Below are 15,282 nucleotides of genomic sequence, written 5' to 3' on the forward strand. Positions count from 1 at the left end.
GGGAGAAATTGTGCTTTGGAGGTAGATGGATAAGACTTACTAGACGTAAAGTCATGTTCTACTATTGAATAATCTTTAGAAAGTTACTTGAAATCCCTGAGCCTTTGTTTTCTCATTGAAAAGTGTGAATAACAATGGGATTAGGGTGAAGTTTAAATGGAATCTGAATGTTAATAATATGTGAAATCATATAATCATGTAGTTACTACAGTGCCCAGGAAGCAAAGCTCACCAAAGCATCCACTGAGTTATTCTTACCTCTATTAGCATCTAACTCCTTTTTTCTTTTGTATTTTAGTTTTTACTCATTGTCTTTCACTTTATCCTCTTGCTGTCCTTTCCCATCCTCCTTAGACCTTTCAAGGTTAGGAATCCATTAATTAGCATTAGGAAGTAGACATGCCCAGTTCATGTTCCAGCTGTGGTTTTCTTCTTAAAAATTCTTTTTGCTTTAGATTTTTTGACCTAATTTTTCTGTCTCTCGAATGCCTGACACACCTTCTCTAACTTATGTTTATACTGTATGACTCCCATTGGTCTGAGCCCAGACAATGGGTTATGTGGCAGTATCGACAAAGCAGAGATTTCTTTAGAAAACTGTCATGGAAAACAAATGATAGTCAATATTCCTGAGATCTGTGGTTCATCCATTCTGCATTTTAAACAATAAAGCTTAGAAGAATATGTATTCAGAATCATGACCTTCATGTTACAAGTTTTGCAGCATACACATTGTTAATATCACCATCAGGACTGTGGCCAGCCTCGTATTAGACTGGTGACACCATTTCCTATAGTCATCTAAAATTAATCTCTATTACTCTTATTATCACTGTGGGCCCTATGTTTGTTTTACACAGCTAACCTTCTGTTCTATTTTTCTTTTGACAATTGAAAGGAGATTAAGCCAGAATAATTTCAGTAGGGCCTTAGAAGTAAGAGTGGGTGAGCCCTGATTATTCTGGGAAACAAATTTCAAATATATTTCTTACGCTTTTATGGTCAGATTTTGTGATTATAAATTATCATATCTAAGATATGATATAATTGATTATATATATATATATATTTACAAAAAATAACTATCTTTTTGAATAAAAACGGCAAGTTAGACAAAAGCTACTATCTCTTGCTATGTTTGAGGCAATGTGCTGAGTACTTTACATCTGCTATTTAATCCTAACCACATTATTTCACAGACTCAATGAAAAAACATTTTGCCTAAAGTCACTCTAAATAAAAATGATGGAACTTGATTTAAAAATAACGCTGTAGCTGTGTTTAATGTCTGTGTTCCCAATTCCACCTCTCATTGAGTGACTCCTGTATTCTAGAAACGGTACTAAGCATTTTGCCTAACTGACTGGTTTATTGGAGTCTCATCTCAGTGGGTGGCGGTTATGGACATGAAGCCATTTTTAAATTTTTTTCCTCCAATCACTTCAAAACTTCAAGCGTGCTAAAATGAATCCCTTTTGATCCTTGCTTGGACAGATTGCTTTGTTTTCTAAGTAATTTTTAAGGATTGTAAAGTCCATGGAGGGTCAGTTTGAATCTCCAGTCTCTTTTCTCCCTTCCCCTGCCTTGGCCAGGCGTTGGCCTGAGGAATTTGGGGTACCGTGCAGAGAGTGTCTGATGTGGGCATTCACTTCTCCTCTCAAAGCCACTTCTTTCTGATGTGTTATGTCAGGCATTAGTGAAATGGAAAGTGGCAGAAGCCTCAGTGAATTCATTAATGGTCATAACACTTATGTCCTGGCTGTGAAGCCCTCAGTGAAGTATATGTGTGGGCTCCGTCCCTCCCAGCTGCTTCAGATACCCTCTCAGGACTGTACTCCATAGTCTTGCTAGTGGGGTCCCATCCCTGGCCTAGGAAAGCAGCAGGAGGACTGGACCACTCAGCTCTCCTCTCTTCAGTGGCATCTCGCTAACTTACAGGAACCTCCTATTTACTTTTTTTACCTTGCAAAATGGTGGGCCTGTAGGTTGCTCCCAAATTTGTTTTATTTGTTTTACTTGCCAATAAGTCTCTCCAGAATCTTTCTCCTCTACTCAATCAGGCATGGAAGGATGATCAGGAAATCCTCTGTCTTAGCAGATGTTCAGTGGGGAATGAGACACCTACTCTCTGCTCTCTACCCGGGAGACTGCTCTCCTCAACTGGGCTTCTGCAGGGAACACGCCTGTTCTCTCCTTGTCTCAGAGTGGAGGGGAAAATGTGCAACCACATGCTCTCCTTGACCTAGCAACTCTTATGATTGGGGTGGTGGTGGTTTCTTTCTATTCCTTTTCTTTTGTGAGTTGGTGGTAGGGTCACAGTGGCAGTGGCTATTCATCCATCTCTTAAATCTTGAAGGAGAGTTCCAGTCTTCTTGGCTACTTTTTTGGGAATGTGAGAACATTTGACCTCCACTGGTCTCAGCTTTGAGGCTTTAACTCTCATTTAGAGGCCACTGGATGAGTCCCAGCCAACATTAAGTTGCACTGGCATCATGTTATTTAGTCTTAATGGAAACTCGATGGGTACCTTCATTATTAAAGGGAGCAAAGTTACACTAGTAGAGATTAGTCTATTGCCCAATGTCTTTCTGTCTTGCTCAGAAATAAAATGGTAAGACCATGAATCAAATTCTGCCAGCTCTGAATGCTAGGTTTATTCATTCGTTTTTTTTTATCCATACACCATACTGCTCTCTTCTCCACTGTGATGGAGGTTACAGTGTATGTACTTTCAAAACAGCAGAGTGCCAAAGCATCAAATTAGTACTCTTAATGTTTCTTTTTCTAGGCATCTTCCTTATGGGAATATTACCAACAGCAAAATAGTGCTCATAAAATAATATAATAGCTATACAAAAGCTGATATATATTTGGTTTTCCTCATCTATTTTTTCACTATCAGCGTTCTTATTAAATGATTGCCTTCAGTTCTAAGTCAACACTGCTAACAGTGATGGAGATGATGAGTTATGCCAGAATCATGTACAATTGTTCAGTTATTTTAAAATGTGATTAACCCTGAAGTGTAGACTGCATGTTTACGTGTGTATAGATGAGTACATTTGCAGATTCTTTTAAAAATTTCTCTGTATGCTAATATTATTTTCTTCTTAGTTATAGGGATGCAGAAAAGAATTTCCACAATATCTCTAACAGATGCTCCTATGCAGACCATTCCAACAAAGAAGAAATTGAAGATGTCTCAGGAATTCTTCAGTGTACTGCTAATGTACTCGGTATATTAACTCACTATTTATATTGTTGAGAGAGAATAAAAGAAGGGAGAGGGAAAGTACGGGTTTAAATGTTTCATTTTCTACTTAAGAAAGATTTGGAGAAAATGGGACATTGAGACCAAGACCTTGTCTTCAAGTGATTTAATCTTAACATCCTTGAAGATATTTGAGCAGAAATTATATGCTTGTCATTTACTTGCAGACTGAAAAACATTATAAAAAATACTTAATATTCTAGGGAAACTTTTCCAAATATTCATATGTTAGTAGTATTAGCTTTATCTAATCTGTATATTCTAGTCATTAGTCTTGGCTGAAATGTAGGATCATTTTTTTTCCTATTAAAGTTATACTTTGTTATTTCTGGGAGGCTGGAGGTTGGTTGGGGCTGGAGGGTTGGGGCTGGAAGCGTCACTCACATGCACTCATGATGGACTCTGCAACTCAGAGGTCACTTCTGTGACTGAATCAATGAAGCACATCATCTACTGAAGTGTCTTTCTTGGGGCTTGGTAAATATGCATCTTGAAGATGCCAGTATTTATCTTCTGGTTTTTGGATGCTTCTAACATGGCTAAAAGTATTGTTAGAAACTGCACTGGATCCTATAGCCTTAAGGTACTGTAACTGGGCTATATTGCCTGTAGGTCTTGGTGTGTATATCATGCAAGGTAGACACCATAGCAGGAATACCATTTCCACTAATGTCTTACAGATTTTTTTCAATGGAAATTACCCCTTTAAGTTCTTTTTAAAATCCTCCTTTTTTTCCTTATGACTCATATAGGTATCTATGGGAGGTACTGGTGGTGGTAAGGGACCACAAATCCAAGTGACTGGCTCCATGTAGAAAGTAGAATCACCTCTCTTTCAGAATTAGGTGGTGGAGATTGGAGAAAACTTGTTTGCCTGTATTTCTTTTCCTTTATGGAAAGTACTTTACCTAGAGATATCTAAGTTCCTCTCACAAAGAAATTTGGGGTGACTTTAACCCCAGAGTCACCAAATCTTTCTAAACATGTCTGATTCCCAGAAGAGAGTTCTTTGACCCTCAAGCTGGATCTCCAACTATAAATGACGTTCTTTCATCCTAAATTATTTTGTAGTGAAAAATATTTTAATAATAAAATGGATCTTTTGTGAGGGGAGGCATAAGATAGATATAAGTGGTTTGCTATAATAGGATGCAAAACAGTGATGGATAACCAAAAGAAGGTTGAAGTTCATTTACCTCGATTTTAGAAAAACTTCAGGTGCTATGGTACTGACGAGGTAAATCTTATTACTGGAGAAGATAAATGAAGAAAATAAAGAGGGCTAGGGCTGCACAGCAGTTTTAAGTTTTCTGGTTTTGCATTTTTGAGGTAACATGTATTTGTCTTGACCCATGGTGCTTTTCAAAGAGTACAGCAAGATGACGTCTGGCTAAAAAGGATGAAACAGAATCTCTGGAGAGGGATGTTTAATATTTTGAAAAGTAGCTCCTTATCCAGTTTCTAAATGTTTCCTAACCTTCACATCTTCTTTCCTTATGCTCTCTACCTTGACAATCACTGAGTTAGAGGGAGTGGGAGGTGTTAAGAGATAATGCATGTGTAGGGAGTGCTAAAGACATCTGAGCTGGGAGTTGTAAATGAGCATGTAGGATTCTTGCAGAGAAGAAACCCTAGGTCGGACAGTTTCTGAAGGAAACCATCAGGGGACACTGTTGGCCCAGCACAGCTTAGTTGCCCTTCAAAAGCTGCCATGAGATGCCAAGTAGTGAGAAAAAAGAGCAGCAGGCAGTGATATTAGAGAAAACTGGTAATACTAGGAAAGGAGTCATTTTAAGTACTTATAATTTAGAAGGTGACTGTATAATAGGGATTAGATTTCCATAAATATTTCTTTTCCTACGAAAGAGATATTATGTCTGATTTTTTCCTCCTCCAAATAATGATGGGTTGGTCTCATGATTTAAAGTGCGATCTTATAAAATTTTAATCTCTGAAAAAAAACTCTAAATGCCTGCAACTTGTTGACCAGCTGCTGGCATAAATCCAACAGATGATTATATGCCTAAGAGCTGTTCAATTTTGAATAATGTCCTTTCATAACTCTTGAAATATGGACTTTCTCAGGGCAAAGATAACAACTTTACTGGTCATATTCAATGAAAGCTTTGTTTTTAACAAGTCACTGAACTATGATTAATCTTGGCTTGGTAAGATTTCATCTTTTTAAAAAATTACATTTAAATTCTCTTGTGAAAGCATTTATGAGAATGAAAGAATTGGTTAACATACGGAACACACACACACACACATACACACACATATGCACCATATAAGAAAAGGAGTGTGTTTGGGGGAAGATGGGAAATGGCATGGAGAAATAAGATTTCATCCAGGTTAAGAAAAATACTGATGTCTGGGAACCTTCTCTGAATGCCCCAATGGTCCAACTCTGTGATTTACGTACATCACCTTTGGGGAGTGTATCTAGAATACTGATGCATTCAGAATAGTAACTACCTATTTCTTTTACTTTCTTATCCTGTTATAGGATTGTAATAGAGACTGGAAGTGGGTTTGTTTATTCCTTATCTATTGTTACTTATACATAACCCACTTTCAAAGAAGACTTGAAGTCATAAGTCAGATATATGGTCACACAGCAAATTTTTCTCTTTCCAAAATGACCACCTCTATCTGCTTAGTATACATTCTTATAGATAATTTGGTTATTTACTGGAGCATCTGGTTCAAGTTTGAGGTTAGGGGATGACATGAAATGAAATAGGGGACCTGAAGAGAGGGAGACAGTGATTTGAAGACCAGCAATTCTTCCATTATGCATTTGTTCTCTGTGGTACCTCCAACAGAACTCCCTAGATACATGCTACTTAAGAGTGGTTCGTAGCCCTCTGGTAATGGTAAGGGACTGTTTCCTGATATCAAAAAAAGTATTTTTTTCCATTTATTATTTTTTTTGTTTACTTAGAAACCAGTTGTGTCTACTTTCTCTGTCTCATGATTTACTAATGAGGAATATTAAGTACTGTTAGCTCCTTGCTTTTTTTCACCTCATTTTGGTGCCCTGGTAATCACTGTGTTGATGCAGCAGAGTACTCTCTAAAGAGGCCCTTAAACTCTGGGAAAAGATTATGTAAAGAAAGATAGTTGTGAACAATGCCTTCCCTACTGGAGGCTTTTAGTGTTAAATTTACTGCATTATTTGGTACATAATGTCTTTTGCATACTGAAATGGTCTAATTTTAGTTGTTTGAAAAATATAAACCTTTTTTTACCATAATCTTAAAAAAACTAATTTTAGGTTGAACTAAATAGCAAAAATGTGTTTAAACTCCTATAAAGCATGACATTTAATATTTTCTTGGAAATTGTAATGGTTGAATTGTATGATGAAGCACATACTAAAGGGTCTATGCTGTGTTTGCTGCTGAAATGTTGTCACTTGACCTGGTGGCTTGGATTTAGATAGTGTACTAGGGTTGGGAACAGAAAATGAGTAGAGAGATAAGGGAGAGAGATGACAAACCACATCGTCCCCTCTGCCATAATGAGTTAAATATAAATGCAGTTATGACGGTTTCAGTTTTAACAAGTTTTAGAGCTATTAAGGGGGTGGTGGGTACTTTAGCTGTAGAGCTGCAAAGAGCTAAAGGATGGAGAAGTGGTGTCTGAAAAAGATGTTCCACAGAAGGTCAGAGATCAAATAAATGACAGCTCTAGGTTAATTCATTTACTGATGAATTATAGCAAACTATGGTCTGCTATTTTAGTAAGCATCAGTTATTTGCTAAGGGTTGCCTAAAACAGTTTTATACTGCCCTTGCTAAGTGCATTTTCTCTCAAAATAATCAGGAAGGACATGAGTTGTGAAAGGACATTCATTAACATTTTCTCTGTTTTAAAGGTCTCTGTCAGAGTGGTGTTTTATCTTCTTCAAAAAGTTAACACATTTAAAATCAGAATGAGAGGAATGCTGTCATGGGATTATTTTGTTTGGAGAGTGCTAGTCAGAAGGATGGAGGAGTTGACTTCTGGGGCTTGTTTCTCATCTGTGTTTTCCTAGTATCAGAGATTCTGAAGTACTGTGAAATCGGAGCCCTTTATGAAGTGTCACAGATTCCAAAATCTTCAGCTGCCATGGAGCTTTATGTGTTGTCGATTGTTTTTAATAAGTAATGATTTTTTTACATGCCAATGTGTATGTACTTTTTCGTTTTATTGTGCTATGAAATGTGCATTTAGAAGTCTTTTAATTGGTAATAAAACTGTGATGAACTATCCTTATATTAAAGCCACTTCCTTGAGGGTTTTCTTGAAATAAACTCTTAAGTCATGTAATTGTTTAGTGGTTTAGAATGTTTATAACATATTTAACATCTTGGAGAGCTAGTTGGTGGAATAACCACTTACACTTTTTATTATTGATGGATTAAGATTTATAGGAATAAATAAATTCTGCCAATATACTTCTTGTTACTATAAAGTTGGTAACTGATCAGTTTTTATTTCATTAAAAGTAATTGTTTTCAGTATTTTAATAAGAATGAATTGGAATTAAGGCCATTACAGGGGAAATAAATTGATAATATTATAATAATACAGTGATTTGAAGCAAAGACTAGAGCTCAAATACTGGGATTGAAAACACAGTCCAACTACTCACTAACTGTATGCACTGAGTGATTTTTAATCTTTCCATAGCTCATATGTAAAAGGGATATAAATTACATGTTTCTCATATGTAAAAGGGATATAATTATATATTCTCTCAGAGTAGGTAGGAAGATCAAGTAAGTTAACTTATGTAAAGTACTTGGATCAGCCAAATATGGAACAACCATAAATGTTTGCTCTTATTGTTACTGAATATTCACAAAATATAGTTTGCATTAGACCTGGGAGGTCAATATTGTTCATTTTTAAAGCAATAAAACTGATATTTGCAAGCTTAACTCATTGTTATCTTCTATGGTTGGAGTTAATAAGCCATAGAGGGAGAATTTAAGTCTAGTTCAGTCTAATTCCAAACACTATGTTCTTTCCACCATTTCATGCTCTCTTTTGGTCTCTGGACTAAGATTCTTATGTCATTTCCCTTCTAATGGTAATTTTATGCAGTCTTTCTAGTTCTCTGAATTATCAGAGTAATCATAATGTTGTATTTTAGTTAGTTCATTGCTCTTTTTCTGCTTACTAGACTTGCTTGTATGTGGCAAGTAGTACCCAAGCTCTTTAAGATTACTTCTTCTCATCAGTATTGAGAATCATGCAATTTCACTATAATTTGGATAATTTGCAGTTTAAAAATACTATTTTTAAAATAGTATTTTTAAAAAATTTAAAAAATTTAAAAAAATTTAAAAAATTTAAAAAATTTTTAAAATAGTATTTTTAAACTGCAAATTATCCAAATTATAGTATTTTTCTTTAGACTACAGGTGTTGAAAATGTAAACTAAGGGTGATGGCAAGTGCTAGCATGACACAAATGTGAATTCATGGTTCTGCAATAGTTAAAACTGCCAGTTCTTTTGACCTGAATATTTCAATCTGATCTTCCCATGTAGGTGGCTTAATATGTTAGACATCATTGGGATGGCACAAAGAAGGCAAAAAAACCTATAATTCTGATGTCCTTGTTTTAAAAAAAATGGAAAAGCTTAGGCATATTGTTAAGTATCTCATTTAATAATTTCTAACAGAGACCTTGGGTTGTGGTTCTGTGTAAATGGGAGAGAACTTTTGTTTTATGTTCTCTGCTTATGTACTTTCCCTGATATAGCAGAGAAGTCTGAAAAGAAATGAGACCACACTGCCTCCAGTATACATAACATAAACACTTTGATGAAAACTGGTCCTTAAAATACACCGATCAGCTTTAGAAGATATAAACACACTGTGTAGAAACCTGGAGTGCCTCCCTCTCCCTCTCCCATAATTATTCTCTCTCTTTAAGGAGCATCTTCTGAATCCTGTCACATTTGTGCTGCTAACTCTTTACCTTTAGCTTCTCTTCTTTATTGGAAAAGCATGGCAGCCACTTGACTTCCTTTCTAATTTTCATCTTAGGTTATCCCCACAACATTGTTCCCCAATCACTAGCAATTTCCCACCTGCCACTTTGTGTGGTGAGAAGAGAACCTCTTACATTTCTAAATTCTTCAGATTATCCCCTGTTCTGTTTTCTAAATTCCCCAGTAGGCAAGTTTTTACTTCTCTTTTTCCTTTAAGTATTTTTAAAAATAAACTTCTGTATTAATACAGTTTTAGATTTATAGAAATGTGAACCCAGTTCTCATGTACCTCATACCCATTCCCTTTTCACTGATGTCTTACGTTAATGTGGTACTTTATTCTCAATTAAGAGCCAATATAGCTACATTATTATTAATAAATTCTGTGTCTTTTTCAGATGTCCTTATTTTTTTACCTGGTCTTTTTCTGTCCCAGGATCTCACTTAAGATGCCATATTACATTTAGTGGGTGTGTCTTCCTAGGCTCCTTTTGTCAATTTTTTAGACTTTCCTTACTTTTCATGACCTTGACAGTTCTGTCCTGGTCAGATCTTTCAATTGTTTACCTGTGTTTTAACTTATGTCCATCAGAGTGTGTGTGTGTGTGTGTGTGTGTGTGTGTGTGTGTGTGTGAGAGAGAGAGAGAGAGAGAGAGAGAGAGAGAGAATACTTCTTTAGTTTCTAGCTTGAGAATACTGCTTATAAAATGAATTTAGTAATAAAAGTTTAAATTAAGTGAGTTTGACTTGATACTGATAGTGCTGAAAAGAATCATTAACTAAAGCAAGATGAGTATTAAGAGAAGAAAAAACATTAATATGACTGCCTGTTGATATCTGCTTTCAACATCAATAAACAGGGTCTCATGGGTCATGCCAATTCTAAGTCTCACCCAGATCCCTAAAATATTTCATTTCCTGGTGTATAACACCAGTTAACTCCTCCAGGGACTTAATTTTATTCAACTAAAAAGAAAAGTTTTACCTATTAGTACCAATTAGTACCATTTTTCTGTAACTAATGAATATTTTAAGCACTTTCTAAATTCAATGGTGAAATCCTGGAATAGCACTTAAAATGATATATGCATAGTACATTATGTGTATTATGAATACCATTGTTTATACCTTGAGCCAACTCTTTGAATTAAAAAATATTTCATAAATATCTTTTGCTAATGGCTATTCTGGCTATGGAAGTATTTTCCTAGCTCCAAATGGGAGACAGAAAGAAGTCCAGAAAGCAAGGATTTTGAGCTGATAAAAATGAGAAGAATCCAGCTTATATTTCTATTACAGCATACTTCCCAATTGTTTGTGTGGCTTTCTCTTCAACTTAACTGTGTGTACTCTGTGGTCAGGTGCCATATTTAGGTTTTTGTAACCATATCTCCAAGACCAGAGTGCCTGGCAGGGTAGGTATCCAAGAAATATGGTTTTAAAGAAAAAGAGAGGTTGAGGAAATGGTTCTAGAGGAAGGGAAACTAATGACAAAAGACAAAGTGTGATCCTAATATATATGAAGGACATTAGTAGGACAATAAGCAAAGTTTGAATATGGATTGAGGATTAGATGATAATATTATATCAAAATTCACTGAAATTTTTAGGGGCAAAATGATGAAATGTCTGTTACTTACTCTAAAATAAATAGAGTGTGTGTAGAAAATTTAGAAGGGAAGAAAAAACAAGAGGAAAATTGTTCACAAATTTCTGAAACTTCTAAAGGAATATGGGAATTTAAAAGTGTGTGTGTTTTTTTTAACTATTCTTGCAACTTCCCTTTAAGAATTATTGAATACAGTAAAATTTGAAGTATTTCATAAGTTTAAAGGGTCTTTTGTTTCTGCTGAGTTGTAATCCCAATTAAAAAAAATGATCAACACAAAACTGAACTAAACTAACAAACATAAGTGAGTTTAAGACCCTGTAGTCTATTTTCATACTTAAGTGTATTTTGTTTTTCCTAGCATCATCCATTAAAGCACCAGTTTCTATATAATCAGTGTCTAGGTCTTACTTTTAACCTGGTTCAGTGATATGGACCTTGATGATGAGTCCAGTCTAATTCCATTTTAAGATTGGAGTCAGTGGTCTTTTCTTTGCGTTGTGGTTTAACATTGAAGGTAGAATTGAAGTCATCTGTGAACACAGTCAGTCCCCCCTCTAATTATCTAACATTGCAGGACAATTCAGATAAACAGATGGTTCTTCCATAATTGGTTCTTCCATGTTCCAGAGTATTTTATTTATTTACTTTTATCCATAGAAAATACTGTGTAATAATGAAAACGTATTTCAAAACCAAAAAAAAAAAAAAATGAAACTGCTGACTACTTATATTGCTCAAGTTCCCTGTTTTCTTGATAGTATAGTGAGTGACAGCTATACTAGGACATGTAACTTTCTTCTTATAATCCTTTCACTATTATATTATGATAATTTTGGACTTCCCCAGTACTTTGCCTGAATTAAAAAACCTCATCAATCATTGACTTATTCTCCTCTGTAGACTCTGATTTTTTGATTGCTTTCCTGACATTTTAAATACCAGGGTAAATTATTTTTTACAGTCTGTCATCAGTCATTAGATAATATTGCAATGTGCCATCAAAGTGTGTCTATATTTAGTATCAGTGCTTTCTGTGTTTCCATACGACATTCACTGTACAATTAGTTCAATAGAATTTTCACTTGAGGCAGGACATCACAGTAAGTAGGCATTTAGTGTTTAAATTGAACTAATTGGCATGTAAAATGAACTATTTTGAAGATGAAAAACCCTACAACTATAACTATATGTGGTAAAAATGATTACTTCTACCTGGGTCTTAATTAATGACAGATCAGAGTATCCAGCACAGGTTGAATATTCATCCCCCCTCTTGTTGGAATAACAAATGAAGTAACATTTTAAAAAATGGTGTACATTTTAAATATATACTTATTTACTTATATAAAAGCTTAGCTGTTGCATAGAAATAATGGGATTTAAGGAAATTACCTTCAAATTCTAAACTAATTCAATATCCTAAGCAAATATATGAGGCAAATAAATGCCATCTAAAGTTTTCTAAGGTCTCTTTAACTCTCTTCTCACTCCCTAAATCCCTGCACTTGCAGAGATGCTACCTTGGACCTCACGATCCTGATCCTTTGGAAACAAAATTTTATTAAATTACAGGATGAATATGGTCCTACTGTTACCATTTAGGGGTGCTGGATTCATTGTCTCTGTTCAGCAAAGAATTGAAAAACGGGACATAGAGATAGCAAGCAAGAAGTAGGTTTATTGAAAAGAGGCAGAGATAGACTTCTTTGAAGAGAAGGGGCGCCAGAGGTGGGAATCCAGTGTGGGAGTTTTGGGCTGTTCCTTTTAATGTCTCTGGAATTTCCTCCTTTCCTTATCTCTTCCCCATCCATGTGTTCCTTACTATTGATTGGTGCCCCCTCTCTCCATGCCTGTGTTTTAGTTGCTCTGTGGGATCCCCTACTTAGGAGTATGGACATGTCTGTCTAATTGGGTCCCCTGCTTGTGTCCACAAGCACTTTCCTCAACCAGGAAGTTGACCTCATCAGAAGACCCTCTCCATGATCCTTTGTTCCCCGCCTTGTCCCCAACCTCCTCACTTGCCATCTTGCTTTGACTGCCTAAGCCCTTCTATATCTCTCTGACTATTATGTGAAGGAAAAACCCAAATAACAGTGGTAGTCACAGATCACCATGTCCACACTCTCCTTTGTATAAAGGTTGGGCAAATAGGTGGGATTTGTGGGGTAGAGTAAATCTTGGTATTATTGTATGGAAACTTGACTGCCCCTGGCTTTGTTCTTATCTAAGCCCTTGGATAGTTCTGTATAGTGATGTAGGAATGTCAGTAACAAGTTTTACTGTAGTATAGGTTCTACAGACAGCAGGATTTAAGTTCTAGACCCGTTGTTTAACAAGAAGTTTGTTCATTTGTCCATATTGGGAGATTTGCACTCAGAACAAAGTCACCGTAGTCACAGGCCAAAAGAAAAAAAAATCTCAAATATCTATTTGCCTTCTAGTGCACCCAGGCCAATGGTTCTGCTGTTAGTGGGATAGAAAAAACAAACTGTGTTGATCTTTGACATCCTTTTGGAAACTAGTAAGGAAATAGCAACAATATTTTGGCAAGGCTGAGAAGGGACTGGGAAGAGAAAAGCCAGCTTGCTTTTTCGCTTTGTGACTCTGTACAGCACACTAAAGAAGCATTTTGGAAGGAATATGGCATCCTTCTTAGCGTGAAAGTTCAAGATCTTACAGTTTTGTAATATCTTTTTCCTGTCAAGGACCAGATTCAGTTGACCTTTTGGATAATGCAGTTTTTGTTTGCTTTCAAATCTTAAGATCTCTTGTATAACCTTTTGTTTTCTTTAGGAGTTAAAGAGTGTTACAGGAATGATAAAGGTTTATGGAAATAAGAAGAGCTCCACATTCAGATGTTTTTGTTTTACATCTCTTTTGAGTCAGGTAGCCCTGAGCCTCCTCATATGAATAAATTTAAGTCTTTGGTGTTGTTTTTCTTCCTTCTTCTGCTTCTGTTTTAACATCCCCTACCTCCTTCCCCTCTCTAAGATCCAGAGTGCCCTTTTCTTGATCTCCTTGCCAGTGGCTTTCTCCTTTGGGCATTCAGGGGAGGGAATGTGAATGATGAGACACAGGCTAGAATGAGCAATCCATGCACCTGAGGCATTGTGGAAGGTGAGTTTGATTTGAGAGATGATTCTAGTGGGGCATTGTGAGAAATAATAGGAAATTATTTTTATGCTATGTCCACAGGATCTGCCAGTGGGTCTCACTACATATTCCTTCCTTCCTCACGTATCCCAAAATTTAAGGTATTGGATTTTCACTAACATCTTCTGTTCCCTGGCATTCCTTTCTGTGGTTTTGTGGTATATGTCCTGGTGAGATAATTACAAACTGGTTCTATTATTCTCTAGTTAATCATGAATGCATTTATTGGTTACTTCTTTACTTTTTTCTCAATTCTTCCTGTTAGTCCCTTCTGTGCTTGTATCTACATGAAAAATCTTAACACACACCCGCAGGTGCTCTCAGTTATAGCCAGCATCACTTTTGTGTTGAAAGGGGTATGATTTAAGAACTTAAAGCCAAGGGCTTATCAGTGTCCAGTCCATATTTTTACATTATTTAATTTTTAAAATTAAGTCTAAACTTAATGAGACCCCTTAAATTTCAGTTAAACTATAAAACAACTTGAATGTTCATTTATTAATTCAACAAATATTTATTATATTCTGAGTGCTGGCATTGTGTAGGGACCGAATGACTTAGCCAATGAATGCTGTAAGTTAATTATACACCACTCTCCTCTTTTTTACCTTTGGGGCTCTCAAACATCCTATTCTGAATGTCACATCAAAGATAGCCGTAGAGAAAGTCCGCTCTCTCACTTCTTTAGAAATATATATATATATATATATATATACATATATATATATATATATATATATATTATATATATGATTCATGTTTATAATCCTATAATCTATAAAGTCTTACTATCAATAGACTGAAAACCTTACCTTTATATCTTTGTCTTAGTAATGGCCTATACTGAGACTTATTAAAATAAATAATTCAAAACAAGAAGAAACATCCAATAATGACTTGATGTATTTTGAATGCCTACTCTACTGACAAAATATTAGCAAAAACCAACAGTCCAATGATAAGGAGTGGTCAATTAAAGTATGACAGCTCTGCTTTGTAGAATGTTGAGCAGCTATTGAAATGAGAACTATGTGACAGATTATGCTACAGCCTTCGAAAATGTTTATAATGTTGTTAATACTCTGATTCCCCATAAAACAGACTCTAAGATGGAGATTTATACTCAGAAAGACTATTGGACAGTGTTATTGGGATCAATAATCCAACCAGGCAAATCTCACCAGGTTTCAAGGCCTGAGAATGATCCTTTGTGGTTCTCAGCTTCACTGAGTCATCCTTTTTCCCATGAAAATT

At 35.7% G+C, this 15,282-nt stretch overlaps 1 protein-coding gene across 1 annotated transcript in view; it reads left to right on the top strand.

Annotated features, from left to right (window-relative positions):
• Positions 1-15,282, top strand: part of GUCY1A2 (guanylate cyclase 1 soluble subunit alpha 2) — a 297,421-nt gene that overhangs the window by 31,223 nt on the left and 250,916 nt on the right. The window contains exon 3 of the mRNA XM_081278772.1: positions 3,115-3,236. Within this exon, the coding sequence (XP_081134898.1) occupies positions 3,115-3,236 (122 nt within the window). The remainder of the gene's footprint in view (positions 1-3,114; positions 3,237-15,282) is intronic.

The sequence above is a fragment of the Spermophilus citellus genome, assembly GCF_964194105.1.
Source record: "Spermophilus citellus genome assembly, chromosome: 2".
Lineage (NCBI taxonomy): Eukaryota > Metazoa > Chordata > Mammalia > Rodentia > Sciuridae > Spermophilus > Spermophilus citellus.